Source organism: Mesoplodon bidens (assembly GCF_964165515.1).
Source record: "Mesoplodon bidens genome assembly, chromosome: 3".
In the NCBI taxonomy this organism is placed as follows: domain Eukaryota; kingdom Metazoa; phylum Chordata; class Mammalia; order Artiodactyla; family Ziphiidae; genus Mesoplodon; species Mesoplodon bidens.
Window position 1 is genome coordinate 53,443,571 of NC_138178.1, and position 16,056 is coordinate 53,459,626.

The 16,056-nt window shown below is 37.9% G+C and overlaps 1 protein-coding gene across 1 annotated transcript in view; it reads right to left on the reverse strand.

The window, feature by feature from the left end:
* The window catches only part of HERC1 (HECT and RLD domain containing E3 ubiquitin protein ligase family member 1), a 211,730-nt gene that overhangs the window by 42,565 nt on the left and 153,109 nt on the right, over positions 1-16,056 (reverse strand). The window contains exons 45-57 of the mRNA XM_081228054.1: positions 15,252-15,520; positions 14,435-14,487; positions 13,544-13,744; positions 12,648-12,822; positions 9,504-9,774; positions 9,151-9,364; positions 7,772-7,977; positions 6,861-6,988; positions 6,021-6,148; positions 4,780-4,980; positions 2,932-3,062; positions 1,899-2,098; positions 1,391-1,496 (exon numbers count right to left, since the gene is read on the reverse strand). Of these exons, the coding sequence (XP_081084180.1) occupies positions 1,391-1,496; positions 1,899-2,098; positions 2,932-3,062; positions 4,780-4,980; positions 6,021-6,148; positions 6,861-6,988; positions 7,772-7,977; positions 9,151-9,364; positions 9,504-9,774; positions 12,648-12,822; positions 13,544-13,744; positions 14,435-14,487; positions 15,252-15,520 (2,283 nt within the window). The remainder of the gene's footprint in view (positions 1-1,390; positions 1,497-1,898; positions 2,099-2,931; positions 3,063-4,779; positions 4,981-6,020; positions 6,149-6,860; positions 6,989-7,771; positions 7,978-9,150; positions 9,365-9,503; positions 9,775-12,647; positions 12,823-13,543; positions 13,745-14,434; positions 14,488-15,251; positions 15,521-16,056) is intronic.

Genomic DNA, 16,056 nt, shown 5'->3' on the forward strand with positions numbered 1-16,056 from the left:
TCTAAGCTAGTTCTCTACTCTTCAAACTGGAAGAAATGACTACATGTAAGTTCCAATTATCCCTCAGAGATAGGAAAATTCTAACTTCTACTTTTTAATGAGTGTCTTAATTTTTAAATTTCACTTCATGTAATTTTCACTTTTAGCCTCTATCATTTGTGAATTGCACATGCTGGTGCTATACAAACAAGTTCCTCTTTCTGTTGGCTTATGGGTCTGTCTGTCCCATGGTATCTAATCTCATGTTTGCTCTGCAGGTTTTAGGAATGAGATAGGTAGGCCTGTCCAAAGGGCTACTCTTTAGCACAGAGAGCAAATCAGATTTACCTCTAGTGCTCCTACCTCTGCTTCTGTGATATTTTCCTCCCATTAGTGAGCTATCTACTCCTCCCTCTTCACCCTTTTCTCCCTGCCTTTAAGCTCCCTCTTCCTTTTAGTTATGAGAGAGCATAATACCAGATATACTCATTTACCCAAAAATGACATAATGTATTTGTATAATGAACAAAAGAGAAAGCAACAGAGGTTGCAAACTGGCAACTCAGGGATACAATTCAACTGGCCAACCAGGGTTTTAAAGAATTTCAAGTCAGATGCCAATGTTTAATATTGGGAGATTTTACTTAAAACACTGAATTTTTGATGTCCACCAAAAAAAAAATTTGACAATCTGGTAGCAATAGGCTCTAATTTCTGGAGGTTGGCAATCTCCTCTGTGGCAGCTATGCCCTTTCTATGAAGCATGTGCGCTCCTGTGTGTGTGTGTGTGTTTGTGTGTGTGTGTGTGTTTGTGTGTGTTTTACCTTCTCCACAGCTTTGTGAATGAATTTATGTTCCTTATCTAGACGGCTCTGTGAGCATCTACCATAATTTTTTTTTTGGCCATGCCAATCATCTTGTGGGATCTTAGTTCCTCGACTGTGGATTGAACCCAGGGCCACAGCAGTGAAAGCACTGAGTCCTAACCACTAGACTGAAAGGGAATTCCCTGTCTACTGTAAATTTTTAACCTCTGTTTAAGGTAAAGGAATGGTTCTTCATAGGTGGAATTCTGGTATCAGTAAGAGATACTTTGAATAGGAGTGCTCCCGTGGTGTTCCTGCTTCACTGTACCAAATACTTTAACTTAGGACTCACCTATTGGTAGTGTTGATTATATACTATAAACAATCACCACTCCATATTTATTGAACATCTCACCTTAACAGGCAATTATGGTATCTCTGACTTATAAAAAAATTAGGCTAATTCAGAGAGCACACAAAGTATGACAATTATTCACATTTCCCTAATGGCTCTTGACATTTGAGATACCGAGTAGGAGTATTACTTGATAACATATACTATCTGTGGTTTCAAATAAAGTCTTCAAAAACACCAGAATATTTACCTGGCAATTTGATTCCTGGTCCCACCATCCTTCTGAACTAGTCACACTGGTCTGTGTGGTATCTTGTGGAATACGCCAAACACATACTAAGCCACTCTGACAGCCACTTAAAAAATTTGATCACATGAAACCAAAACATGTCAATATGCAGAAGTAAAAATATTTTCAAAGAGCAATCAATTAAGACCTGATAGAACTACTACAGTATATTTTAAAAATTTATTTGTAATAGGTATGCTATAATCTTTCACAAGAAATACAAGTAGGATCTATATTCTAACAATATCACACACGGTTAAGGAGATGGCATATCTTTGGATTACATATCCCAAGCTTCACAATGGAAAACTTCTTTATTTCTCTAAGGTGATCTTATGGTATTACACATTATAAGAACAGTAACTGGCAGTAAACTGTTTAAGATTATTGAGAAGCCACACTTAATGCAAGTAACAGTCTATACTAATATAAAAATTAAGACACATACACACACAAATTTACAACATACCTGGCCATCAGTAAATGCAACTTGGATCCTTTCCCTGGAAGGCTGCACCAAGCAATGCCATTTACAATAGATGGATGGCAGAGTGAATGTAGACAGCGCCAGCATCCTGCAATAGGCCCCCAGAGTTTCACATTTTCTTCTTTGGCACATGTCATAAGAATATGACCTGTCGGGTCCCACTTCATACTAATAAGAGTATCCTTAAAATGGTAGAGGTAGAAAAAAAATCATAGTAATGCTTCCTTCACAAATACTTTAAACTTAATAATTTATGACCTATACTCCTATCACTCAATTATTCTGAAATCAACATTTTATGCAAATTAGATACTGGCATATTATTTCCAATCACTAGACCAACTCACCCTTTAATATAGTCTGCACTATATATATTTGTTGCAGTCAAAGCTCAATAAATGTTAGCTGGATGAATGAATTATGAAATTCTGATTCAGAAGGGATATGTTATCTTTCATCACCATTTTAAAAGTTATTTTTATGGACTACTGATCATTAAAATATGAAAAAGAAGAGACTTCTTTAAAAAAGCATCTCTTACACCAAAAATAGCTAATACTATGAGAATCTGGGACATGTCTTGTGTTTATATGGTTGTCATTATTGGGTTCTTCTGACTTCGTTTTTTTTACCCTCCTTCACACCTTCCAGCTCCTGGCTTCATGCATTTATGTTACTTGCCTAGATGGCCCCATAAGCATCTGAACTGGCAACCTCTGTTTAAGGTAAAGGAATCATTCTTCATAGATGGAATTTCTAGCATTAGTGGGAGGTACTCTGACAGGGGGTGTTCCAAGGGTATTCCTCTTTCACTGTTTTGGTTTTACCTCTTTCTTAGCTCAATGGCTTTCTTACATAGACTTTTCCATTTACATACATGGTCCAAAGACTTCGTATAACAACAGAATATTAAATCATAAGTGACTGATATAAAAAAGTTCTTTGAGAAAACTAGTATCAAGCACTACTACAGTATAAAACAAGAAAAAGCAACCATCAGGTAAAGATGCTTTACCTTATGTGCATCAATTAGAACAATGCCTCCTTTCTCAAGCGGTTCCTTTGTTCCCAATAACAGTTTTCCATCAAAATATCCCACTGCAAATGGTCTGTCTTCACTGAACCAAGCAATGCAAGTTACAGACACTAACATGATAGAACAAAATAAAAATTTTAAAAAGAAAATGAGAGACTTATTTGTCATTGTCTCCCTTAAAAGACAGAGACTTTGCAACAAATATATACCTCTACAACCACTGCAAGTAAGTTTACAAACATCTCTTTAACACATTTAGACAAAATGTAAGCTTACAGCTGGGATTTCATGTAACCCACTTTAAAAGTGTTATTTGTAAGTGACGAGGAGTACCTCATTTTTAATCTTTCATTTTGAAGTGGTTATTGAAAAACAGAGACAACTGAATTCCTTTGCTGATTTTAAGTCATTGTATAAGGTTATTTCCTTTCGGACCAGAATCTACCATGAAACTGAGAAGTGAAATAATCCAACTCTTAGAAAAAAAAATTTCCTGTCCCTTCTTTTGCTTAATATTGCCTATTCAGTGTGTTTCCATATTCTATTAAACATGTTATATTCTAACGATCTATATTCATACTTGTTTCTTTAAGTATATGTAACACTGGAAGGCCACAAAAGAAGTAAAAAACAGTATCTGTGGGAGTAGAATGGGGACATGGGAGCTGAGCAGATGTGAGAAAGGCTTTTTACTGTATGCCTTTTTATTTATTTATTTTTTTTTGCTGCACCATGCGGCATGTGGGATCTTAGTTCCCTGACCAGGGATCAAACCCGTGCCCCCTGCAGTGGAAGCGTGGAGTCCTAACCACTGAACCGCCAGGGAATTCCCTACTGTATACCTTTTTAAACTTAAAATTTTTTGAACCCTATGATGGTATTACCTATTTTTAAAAAAACTGGGTAAGAAAATGGCAGCCACCAGGAGGGCTCAGGCCAGTGCGTACTCCCCAGAACTGCTGCTGCCTGTGTCTTTGTCCCCACAATGAGCCAGAGCCACCCCCACCCCCACCTCTGCAGGAGACCCTACGATACTATCAGACCGGGGCTATGGACCTTGAAGAAAGCAAATGAATATTGACTTGTAGTGGTGGAGATGACATGTTTCTGGAGGATCCCCAGTATTCACAGAAGACAGAAACTGAGAGTAATGACATTAGCATTACTCTGTGAATAAAAAGAAGCCACGGGCTGTCAGGGGAGGACAGGGATTGCTAACTGGGCAGTGCACCCTTCATGCTGAGAGAGAAGAGAAGAGAGGACGAGCTTTCCTCTCAGACATCTGAGAAGCAAGCGTGCTGTCCTCTAGGCCTCGAAACTGCATGGCTGTGGCTGGGATCTTCGAGATATCTTACTCCCCCAAAACATCTAACAAAAACTATCTAGTAAGATGCCTAGCCATCCAAAAGGAAGATAGCGAGAAAATAAGTAAAAGTAGGCTTCCTACTATGACTTCTTAAATCAGAAACTTCCCTCCCCATCTCTTTAATTTTACTCATTTGTTAACAATTTCATCTCCATCAATGATTATTATCTTTTTTCCTCTTGGACATTCTTAACATTCTAGAGAGACCTAGTGCCCACTAGAAGTGTTCAGACACTTGCACAAAGGATAAATGACTAATTTAGATCTTATTTTGGCAGTGATGTGTGGTAGGGGTTGACAAAAAAATATCTTTCAACTTAGTAACTAACTAAAATTAAATACCAACTGAACAATTTAGAAAACAAAACCAAAAGTAATATTTACTCAGCATGTGCCAAAAAAGTAAATCTATTTGACTGGGGGGAACACTTTCTCAACCAGACAGAATTCCAGTCACTTACCATCCTTTCGATAGCAATGCTCCAGTTCTCGACGGTGCATGGTGGATACATCAACAACTTCAATCAGTCTTAGAGATCCATCCATCCGTCCCACCAACAATAATTCTGGAGATTCTCCTGACCAGGCTGAGGATGGACCCTCTTCTGGCCAAGCCAGGGCAGATACCCAGTGAGGCTGAATATCTACTAACCCTTTTCCTCCTAAAGAGGGAGAAAATGTTAACTAGTTGCCACTTAATTCTTAAAAACAATAACAATAACAAAAATACGTACTATTTAATTTAATACACTCAAAGCAGTCCCCAATTTCATAATAGCCTACTAATGAATAAGACTGCAAGGCAAGATCCTTCATTTATATACTACATATGATTATCAAATTCATAGCTTTTCTGTAACTATTAATAGGACAAAAATGATAGCTTTATAGGAGAAAGAATAAAGGAAAATAATCAACATACAAATGTCAAACACTTAACTCCTTTCCTAATAATTACTGAAAACCAAATTAACATACAAAATTTACCTATAGTTAAGGCTAGCTGTTCCTTCAAATATATGAAATAGAACAGCTATTACCCAAACATGCAAAAGCAAACAAAAATGCTGGTAAGCCCAAGATTACAATAATAATTTTTACTTTCCAGAGAGGTTATTAAAAATCAACAAGAGGGCCTCCCTGGTGGCGCAGTGGTTGAGAGTCCGCCTGCCAATGCAGGGGATACGGGTTCGTGCCCCGGTCCGGGAGGATCCCATATGCTGCGGAGCGGCTGGGCCCGTGGGCCGTGGCCGCTGAGCCTGCGCGTCCGGAGCCTGTGCTCCGCAGCAGGAGAGGCCGCAACGGTGAGAGGCCCGCGTACCGCAAAAAAAATCAACAAGAGTTTGTCCCTGTGAAACAGATAAAATTAATAGAAATATTTCAGGTGATTCAAAAGAATACATAGCTAAAAATGCAGTGACTGCTACTTCTCCTCAAATCCTATCCTGAATGCTGAGTGGTACATAGAAAGAATTTTTAGTTTACAACTACCCGGTTAATTGAAACTCCTAGAAGAAAAAGTCAGGAAATGAACACTTTCTCTTTAATTTAAACCATACTATGCATAGATTTTCACAGTTTATGAACAGATTGTGAGATTCAAGGTGAAGGGAAGCCAATGTTTGGACTTAGAAGGCTAAGAGAAAGGCTTTTTTAAAAAAAAGTAGCTTCAGCAGTTTACTAGTATTTATGTGACTCTTACCATTAACTTGCCAGATATTCACCATCTTTTCCAAAGCCCCAGCTAGATATTTGCCACTGATACTCCAGGAAACAGGTGAGAAACTTGGATCACTAGGTGATCCCAGGCTTTCCTCAGCATCACCTTCCCTAGAATATAACAGATATGTATGGAATTCTAATCCCCATCATCACAAAGTAAACTAAATCCTAAACCTTAAAATAAGGGTTTTATATAGACTATAGTACATAAAGGCAAATCAAAAGCTTTTACATTTCAAAAGCCTGGCTAGCAGTATTTGACAATCACATAATTGCTAGTGTTTGTCATAATGTGAAAAATGTAGAATTACGAAAGAATAATACTTAAGACAATTCATCATTTAATGTAGTACATAATTTGTCAACAAAAGTATTCTGATTCCATATGGGTTATACATATGGTTATTACTCAGAGCACACTGACTCTTGTTTGCCTAATAGCTAGGGAAGTTTTATGGCTAGCTATAAAAATATAGAAGATGCTACACTGCTACAGAAGAAATATCATTACCCTAATTCCTAAATAATCCTTGAAGAGTGATGGAAAATTAGCCTACTGTTTTATAGAATCGAACATTTATAATGCTGGCATAGTAGACCTTGATTTAATTTTGAGTAAGTTGACAGATATTGACAGTATTTTTATTTTCTAAATTACTATCTTGTAAATTAAAAAAAAAAACACTGGAGACTGTTCTAAGAGAAAAAACTGTAAAAAATTTTAGTGACAATTTGAGTACACTAACACAACCAAGATGAAGCATGTTTAGGATTGTCTTATTTTTAAATGTTACCCAAGAGAGCTAATGTCAGTACTCACAATCTGTTGAACACACAGGTCTGTTGCAGTGAATACTGCTTCTTGGTGACATTCCACACCCGGATGGTGCCATCATTGCCACTTGTAGCCAAGAGTCCTTTTTTATTACACCAAACACAAGTCATTACCTAGAAAAGATAAAAAGTCCAGCAATATTTGAGCAAGTTTTAATTCAAATGATTCTATAATCTGAAAGAGTTCTATCAAATTAAAAAAAAATCTACCATGAAATTGTAAAAGAAAAGTATACATGTTATAAAACAACATGCATGGTCTCATTCTTTTCTAACTGGCTTGTAAATATACACCTACTTGAAGTATAGCTTTAAAGTACTATGCCCAAACTCATTTGAGTTATCTTAGACCTGTTCACAATCTTTACTACACATGCTTATTTAATTAAAAAACATTTATTTAATTCAATAAAATAGAAATATTCAGCATGTTCTATAAAACTAATTACACAGACTAAGAAATGATTAAATTGGTAAAATAGAGGTCAGTCTTCATTTCCTAAACTGCCCTTGTCACTGCTCAGGAGCTCAGTGGGTTAGATTAAAACAGGGAGACCAATTGCTTCTTTTCTTGCATGTATAAACCCTCATCTTTTGTGAGGCCATTCCTTTGGTTTTCTTCTCATCCCCCATCTGATTTTCCCATTTGTATAATATTGTATCATATAGTATACAACATACACATGTAGAGAAAGGAGAGTTGGTAACTACCAGACAAATAACTGATAATTTAGCTTGTGTGTGTGTTTGTGTGTGTGTGGGTATGTAAGAGAGAGAAAGAAAGAGAGAGACACACATACACATACCCATGATCTGAACTTTAAGCTCTTGGAGAAGAGGAGAAACTATTTTATCTTACATAAGGTGATTGACACACTTGGGGGTCAAAATACATACTCTGTTTTGATGAGCCTCCAACTTGATAAAGGAGCATTTTCTGAGATCTCCTCCCATATCAGCGAGTGTTTGTGGAGTAGTCTGGTTGTCGCGGTCATGTGCAGCAAGAGTGCGCACAAGCTGTTGAGCAGCCCATTGCCTATGCTGTGAGGATAGCCTGGAGGAGAGGCAGCAGGCTGCCAGGGCATTAGCCAGCTCCAGAGGGCCTACAGCAGAAGGATCATAGGAAGGATGGGCATACAATTGGGCAGTTAAACCTGCTTAAACAAAACAATGAAATGATGCCCAGGTGAGAGCTGGTGGTGGTGAACAAACAAAAATGGGTTAAACTATCTTTTAAGAATTAGCACTTTTTCAAGCAATCATTTCACTAAAATATGCATACAAGGTATAAAGCATTTATCTCACATCAAATTCTATATTAAATCTGATTCACTGCAAATGTACATTTATATACACTAATCAATAGTCTTTGCTCTAAGGATACACCGACTGAGAATGCAACAGAAATCATTTTAAGGCCAGGGCAGAGGGAGCATGCCCTGAAGAATTAGAGTTTGGCTTCTGCTGCTCAAAATGATCTTAGGGACTTCCCTGGTGGTGCAGTGGTTAAGAATCCACCTGCCAATGCAGGGGACATGGGCTTAAGCCCTGGTCCGGGAAGATCCCACGTGCCATGGAGCAACTAAGTCCGTGCACCAAAACTACTGAGCTTGCGCTCTAGAGCCCGTAAGCCACAACTACTGAGCTCGCGAGCCACAACTACTGAAGGCCGTGCACCTAGAGCCCGTGCTCCTCAACAAGAGAAGCCACCACAATGAGAAGCCTGTGCACCGCAACGAAGAGTAGCCCCCGCGTGCAGCAACTAGAGAAAGTCTGCAGAGCAATGAAGACCCGGTCCAGCCAAAAATAAATAAATGAAAAATAAATAAATTTTTAAAAAAGTGATCTTAATAGCCAGTCAAGGAAATGCACTGATAGATCCAAAAGCCCATCTCTCTTGGCCAAATGGTCCTGATGAAGAGAAGGGTAAATACTATGTTTAAGTAGTCCCTTCAAATTGTATCATCTTAAGACAAAGAAAAAAATAGCACTACTTTATATAAATTATATTCAGGAAGCCTACCAGGATTATTATCTATGGTGACCCAAACCATAATCTAATAAAATAATCTAATCAAACCATGACTAATTTGGTACATTTTCTAATATTTGTTTCCAGGCACAATGAAAAAGTATCCATGCACTTTTCTTATGATCTAACTTAATAAGTATACATGATGTTATGTAATTCATCACATACAACAATGCAAAAACATATTTTTAAAAACATATCAAATTGATTAGAAGACTGCATATTTAAATCGTATGAAACTTACCTTTCTTTTCAACTTCTGACTTATCATAATTAGGTCTCAGTTTGGCCCCTTTGTCTGCTAGTAATGCCACAAGGGCCTGAGTTACAACAAAATTTGGGGAGGTTACAAGCTTATTCTCTTCAGCAATTCCTCGGAGAAAGCTAGGTAGAAACTTTCGCTGAATTGGATCATCGACTGTGGTTAGATTTACCCCTGTTGCAGCAGAAATCAAGTTCTGAAGAGGCAATCAGAACAAACAGGTTTAATTTTTACATATAATTTTGGAACAAAAAGAAGATTTTATCTCAAAAGATTTTTAAAGAATTGGCTGGAAATAAGCAATGCAATAAGAAAAGCACTGAAAACTATCCTACCTGTGTACACAACTGCACCAGGAGTTTTGCAGCACTAGGAGTGTTTGATGCTAGACATCCCACTGCTGTGCTCAGATAGGCCAGGCAAGAAATGGGCTTGTTGGCCTTGCTGTGCCCACCTCGTGAGCGTTCTGAAGTGCTTGCCATGGCGGAAGGGCTGGTGGAGAGGCCAGCTCTCCCTGCTGCAGCCAAGCACATTAATCGAACCAACGTTCGGATATCTGTAAGCCCCAGAGATTCAAGACCAGCAGCCAGGCTACAACTGGAACCACTGCCAGGAAAGGAAAACACTTTAGATGCATAAAGAAAATAAATTTAAGGGACCACATATCATCCATAGCACCAACAACCAAAATAAAAGGCAAGCTGCACTATCATTAGTCATACATGTCCTTAGAGATGTCCAAAAATATTATGTAAGCTGGAAACTGCTTTGAAACTTTTTTATTTTAATAAATATTGACATACTTAAGTATACCTGAATTACCAAAGTATAACTTACAGAAATGTTTACAAACCATGAATTTTCACAAACTGAACAAACCTATGTAACCACCTTCCAGATCAAGAAACAGAACATTACCAATACCCCAGAAGACTGCTTGGGCCCTTCTCAGTCTCTAGGCCCTCAAAAGTAACCACTATTCCAACTTTTTAAGGCCATAAGCCAGTTTTGCCTGTTTCTGAACTTCATATAAATAGAATAATAAAGTATGTATTCTCTTTTGTCTGGCTGCTTTTACTCAGCATTATGCTTGTAAGATTTATCCACATTGTTGCATTACAGCAGCAGTTATTATTTTCACTGACACAGAGGCATACTGTGGAGATGTTCGGGTTCAGTTCCAGACCATCACAATAAAATGAATATTGCAATAAAGAAAGTCACACAAATATTTTTGGTTTCCCAGTGCATGTAAAAGTCATGTTTACACTACACTGTAGTCTGTTAAGTGTGCAACAGCATTAAGCCTAAAAGAGCAATGTACAGGGACTTCCCTGGTGGTGCGGTGGTTAAGAATCCACCTGCCAATGCAGGGGACACAGATTTGAGCCCTGGTCCGGGAAGATCCCACAAGCCGTGGAGCAACTAAGCTCCTGCGCCACAACTACAGAGCTTGCGCTCTAGAGCCCGCGAGCCGCAACTACTGCGCCCGTGTGCCACAACTACTGAAGCTCGCGAGCCTATAGTCCGTGCTCCGCAACGAGAAGCCACCACAAGGAGAAGCTCGCGCACCGCAACAAAGAGTAGACCCCGCTCGTCGCAACTACTGAAAGCCCGCATGCAGCCAACGAAGACCCAACGCAGCCAAAAATATGGCTTTGGGTGCACATATGTAAGCATTTCTGTTGGATATATACCCAGAAGTGTTTTTCTGGGTCACAGAGTATGCTAATATTCACCTTTAGTTGGTACTATCAAAGAGTCTTCCAAAGTAACTGTCCCAATTTATTTTCTCACCAACAGTGTACGAGAGTTCTAAGTGTTCCACACCGTCATGATCACTTTTTTCCCCCCAGTCTTTTAAATTTTAACCATCCTGATGGGTGTGTAGTAGTATCTCATGGGGTTTTCATTTTCATTTCTCTGAAGACTAATGTGACTGAACATCTCATTGTTCATGTTTATTGGCTATTTTGAGAGCCTCTTTTGTCATTATGTTCATTTTTCTTTTGGGTTGTCTTTCTCTTACTGGTTTATAAGAATTCTTTACGTATTTTGTTGGTTACATGCATTGCTAAGATCATCTCCCATTCAGTGTTTTTTTTTCCCTTTAATTTTTTTGCCTTTTTACTTCCTAAATGGCTTGCTAAACAGAAGTTCTTTTTTAATGTAGTCCAATTTATCAATTGTTTTCCTTAAAGTGAATGTCTTTTGTGACTTGCTTAAGAAATCTCTGGTTGTTCCAAGATCAAGAATAAAATCTTCCTCTGTTATCTTATAGAAACTTTATTGATTTACATTTCACATTTAGACCTAAGAGCCACTTGGAAATACTTGCTTTATATAGTTTGAGGTTGGGGCCAAGACTCATTTTTTTTCCTTAAGTGAATAAACCATCTGACCTAGCCCAAGTTACGGAAAAGACCATCCTTTCCTCATTGCTCTGTAATGTAAGCACTATCATAAATCAAATGTTTATCTACACGTGTGAGTCAGTTTCTGAGCTTCATTTTCCACAGTCCGAACTGTCTAGTCTTGAGCCAACCCCATATAGTCTCATCTAAATATTTTTTTAAATATCCATTAAAAAAAAATTTGTTTATTTATTTTTGGCTGTGTTGGGTCTTCGTTGTGGCGCTCAGGCTTTCTCTAGTTGTGGCGAGCAGGGGCTACTCTTCGTTGTGGTGCACGGGCTTCTCATTGAGGTGGCTTCTCGTGTTGCGGAGCACGGGCTCTAGGTGCACGGGCTTCAGTAGCTGTGGCTTGCAGGCTCTAGAGCGCAGGGTCAGTAGTTGTGGCTCACGGGCTCTAGAGCGCAGGCTCAGTAGTTGTGGCACACGGGCTAAGTTGCTCCACGGCATGTGGGATCTTCCCGGACCAGGGCTCGAACCCGTGTCCCCTGAATTGGCAGGCGGATTCTTAACCACTGTGCCACCAGGGACGTCCTCATCTAAACTTTGAGTTTTTCTTTCAGGGTCCTTCTGTCTTCATGATTTACTTTTAAATACCCCTACTTAATCATTTCCTAAATGGATGTCTTTTAGGTATTCTTGGCACTCTTCCCTTTTTTAACATTATGCTCCACAGTTTGAGCATAGCAAGAGTCTCCACGATGGAATATACAGGCTGACTTAGCTACACAGTTGGTAAACTCTGCAGAAAAACTCACTCGACCTTTTATTTTGACCCTACACCAAATGGATCAACAGCCTTGGTTTCCCGTTTCAGATAATAAAATAAAATTTTCAGTTTACTCAGTTACTATAACGGCAATATTTTCTACCTAAAAAGAGCTAAGCATTAACTGAATGACTGACTGACTGAATGAATGAATAATAATGATAACTATGTCTAACTTCTTTCATTCAACAGTAGCTATTCAAGTTTCTAAAACTTCTATCCTCCCAAACAATACCAGACTCCTGTCTAATACATACTAGAGGCTAACTTAACATCTTTTGACACAAAATAACACTTACCTGACTGAGAGAAGAGACAGAGCTCTCATGACCATGGTTCTGGCCAGAAGAACCTGAGCAGCAGCAGTCACTCTCCTTAAAGCCACCACCCGGTCATGAGGGTTTGCTAAGGCAGCTGCCTGTTCACCTAATGTTATTCTCCCAGAGGAACTCTTTTCTACAGAGCCATGGCAACCTGAAAAAAATAACATTTTGCTTAGTTTATAAGAAGGTAAGAAAAAAAACAGCTGGACTACTGAAAAAATTTTCCATTCTACCTAGGTTCTAGGCTACCAGGAAATAAAGCAAATCAATGTGCTTTGCTCATCTGGAACTTTGTTATACAGAAAATTGCTTGGGAGAAATGGACATTTCTAAGTCAATAATCTATTATAGGAAAAATATGATTCTTAAATATTTTGGTTTTATTTATTTTTGCTCATGTATCACTTCTACTGATATTAACAAATATAGGAAAGATAATAGTTTTTAAAATATGCTTTGAGTACACATAAAGGGCTGAGTCACCAGTACTGTGCCAATTCTTTATTTCATATTCCATACAGCAAAAAGTTACCATACCCTCGCACCGAAATTAAAAAATACTGCAAAATAGTTTATATTCATTTCCAGGTTTCTCTTAACACAAAGTTTAAAACAAACAAACAAAAAAAACCCCTACATTTTATAAACTTTCTTTTTATCACTTCAACATTTTATAAAAAGAAAATATCAGAAACTTAGTATTATACTATACTTTCAAAACATTAGAATAACTGGCTAAAGATACTTGATGGGATAGGAAATGTTGAACTCTTATTATTTTTAACCTTTACCTTATTATCATATTTACCTTTCTAAGAAGCAAATTAATATAGACTCTATAAAATCCATGCCAATCAGCATTTCAAGTTTACCTATTTGCATCAGAGTCTCTTCCATACTGTTGGTTGCTGTTACCATTGCTACTGATGCTCCCAACGGATCACTGTCAGGGAACTGGACTGGTTCTGGTACAATGCGGCGGTCATTTAAACCAAGTGGTCCAGCGAGTAATTCAAACTCTTCTTCACCCGTTAGCTTTTCCTCTTCATCAACATCCAACATGTCCCAGTCTTCTGGAATTTAAATAAAGAAGTGTATGGTATGTGAATATAAACATGAAATAACTCTGCTGGCAATGGTTATTGTGAGATATGTCTAAAATGCAGATGGACTGAAAGCCAACCGCCTACAAAATGAACTACGGCACCATCTCCTGGTGACCCAACCAAACTGCACTCCTGAGTTATAGTGAGACTAAGGGAAAGGGAGGCAGAGCAGTCAAATCCATTTAAACCAAAAGCACATGTTACAGTTGGTAATGGAGGTTTCAACGAACAAAAAATATTGTTATGGGGCCAACAAAAAGTTCTTGACCCTGTCCATAATCATTAGGAAATGAGTTACTTCAAATAAATGAATGCTCCAGATAAACTGAGGCTCACTTCAATTTTTTATCTTTTACTTTCCTCAATTAGGATGGAAATTCAAAATGTACTACACACTTTCCCTACTTTGAAAAGATATGTATGCCACCAGAAATTAACATTCTGTGGCAAAGCTAGTATTAGGACCCAGGTCATTTTCCTTTGACTTTTAAAACTAGGGCTGTTGCTACCAAACTATCTTGAACTTTTGGGGGGAAGTTTAAATTAACATGTACATAAATACAAACAAACATATGAAGGTAAGTTTTAGTAACAGATGTTAAGCAGAAGGTACATACAAAAATACATGTGAAATAAAGAAGCTCTCACAACAACTACCTTCATACACACTGTCCTGCTTGCCAATTAGATCTGGAGCTTGTCCCTTGTACCTGCACCAAACATGAAGAACATTGTGTTTTTATATAAAACAGTTAGTGCCCCAAAGTGCAAATTATGTCATTAGGACATTTTAAAAAGTCATTAATAAAGCAACAAAAAATAAAAAAGTGTATTTCATGTTATGGGCTAATGTAATAAAAACTACTGGTATGTAAGTGTTTACAAAATCAATGACTATTTTACCAAAATACTGGGGAGGTTTCTAGGTTACCTACGTAAGTCTTTTAATCAAAACCTATTCCAGAACGCCTTAAAGACTTTAATAGTTGACAATAAGGGCAAAAACCCTACTCAATAGCAAACAGTTGCTATTCAAGGGAATAAAGAAGTAATATTTTCATGGAAGCTCATTTAATCTGAACAGTCTATATTTTTCATCAAGAAAAAAAACCTTAAGATGTCAAAACTATGGTGAGAAACACCAAAGAAAAAAACTGAACATAAGCCTCCTGAAGGTTAAAGCAAGGGTCCCACTCACAACTTGACAACAAATTAAAGGTTAACACAGTCAAACTCCAGTGAAGGACCTGAGGCCATACCACTGTTCCCAGACTACAGGCTCCCACCTCTGGCAGGAACTTGAATTCTTCCACCTCCCTCATCCTTGTCCCCAGTTCAGCAATCATAGGACTTTATAAAGGAAAGGTTAAAGGTTACTCCTCACATTAAAAAAGCTACAATTCCCATGTCTTAATGAGAGATACTTTACATACTTCGATCAGAGGGTATGGTTATCTATCCAATTTCAAGGTACCTTTCAGAACTTGTTGCCTTGGATTTGGTCTTCAGGGCTAAGTACTTTTCCCTGCAGCTGCCACAGAGCAGGTAGTATGGATTTCCACTCCCACATTCACCACCAAACCAGCCATCCACATAGGAGCCGTTGCTGCGATAGCCCTGGCGGTTTGCACTGCGCCCACAGCCTGGGTGATTTCTCTTCATATGCTGATTGAAGCTGACAACACTGCACTCACACAGTTCACATACCACCACTTCTTCCCTGTCTTCAGACTCACAAACATGCTGCACAAAATAATTTCATATCAAATTATTAGTCAAGTTAACATAAAATTAAGAAGAGGTAAACAGATAATTTATTATATTAAATTAACAACTTTGTTTACATATGCTGGAATATTTGCAAGATGTTCATCAAGGCTATATAACAAAGTTCTTTCAAATCAAAATCCAGATCACACAGTCTGAAGGTGTTCTTTGCCCCTTCCTCACACTAATAAGTGACAATAAAAGTAACTGACTATCCTACTAAGAAAAAAGTTATTAATAAAAATGACAATCTGCCCCATCTCAAATGATTTAAAATCCCTCCAATGAAAACTACTTTCATCTTGGTTTTATATATTAAACATGCATAACATGTTTATCTATCATAACATGCATATCTATTTTCTGAATTTCTAAGGAGTCATTTGGATTCATTTATCTTATTAACATAATATGGTATATGCTCTTTCCTATAGAACTTATACCTGTGAACTTCTGTTTCCCTGCTACAAAAAGTGTAATGCTAAACAATGTAAACATACAAACCCATCATG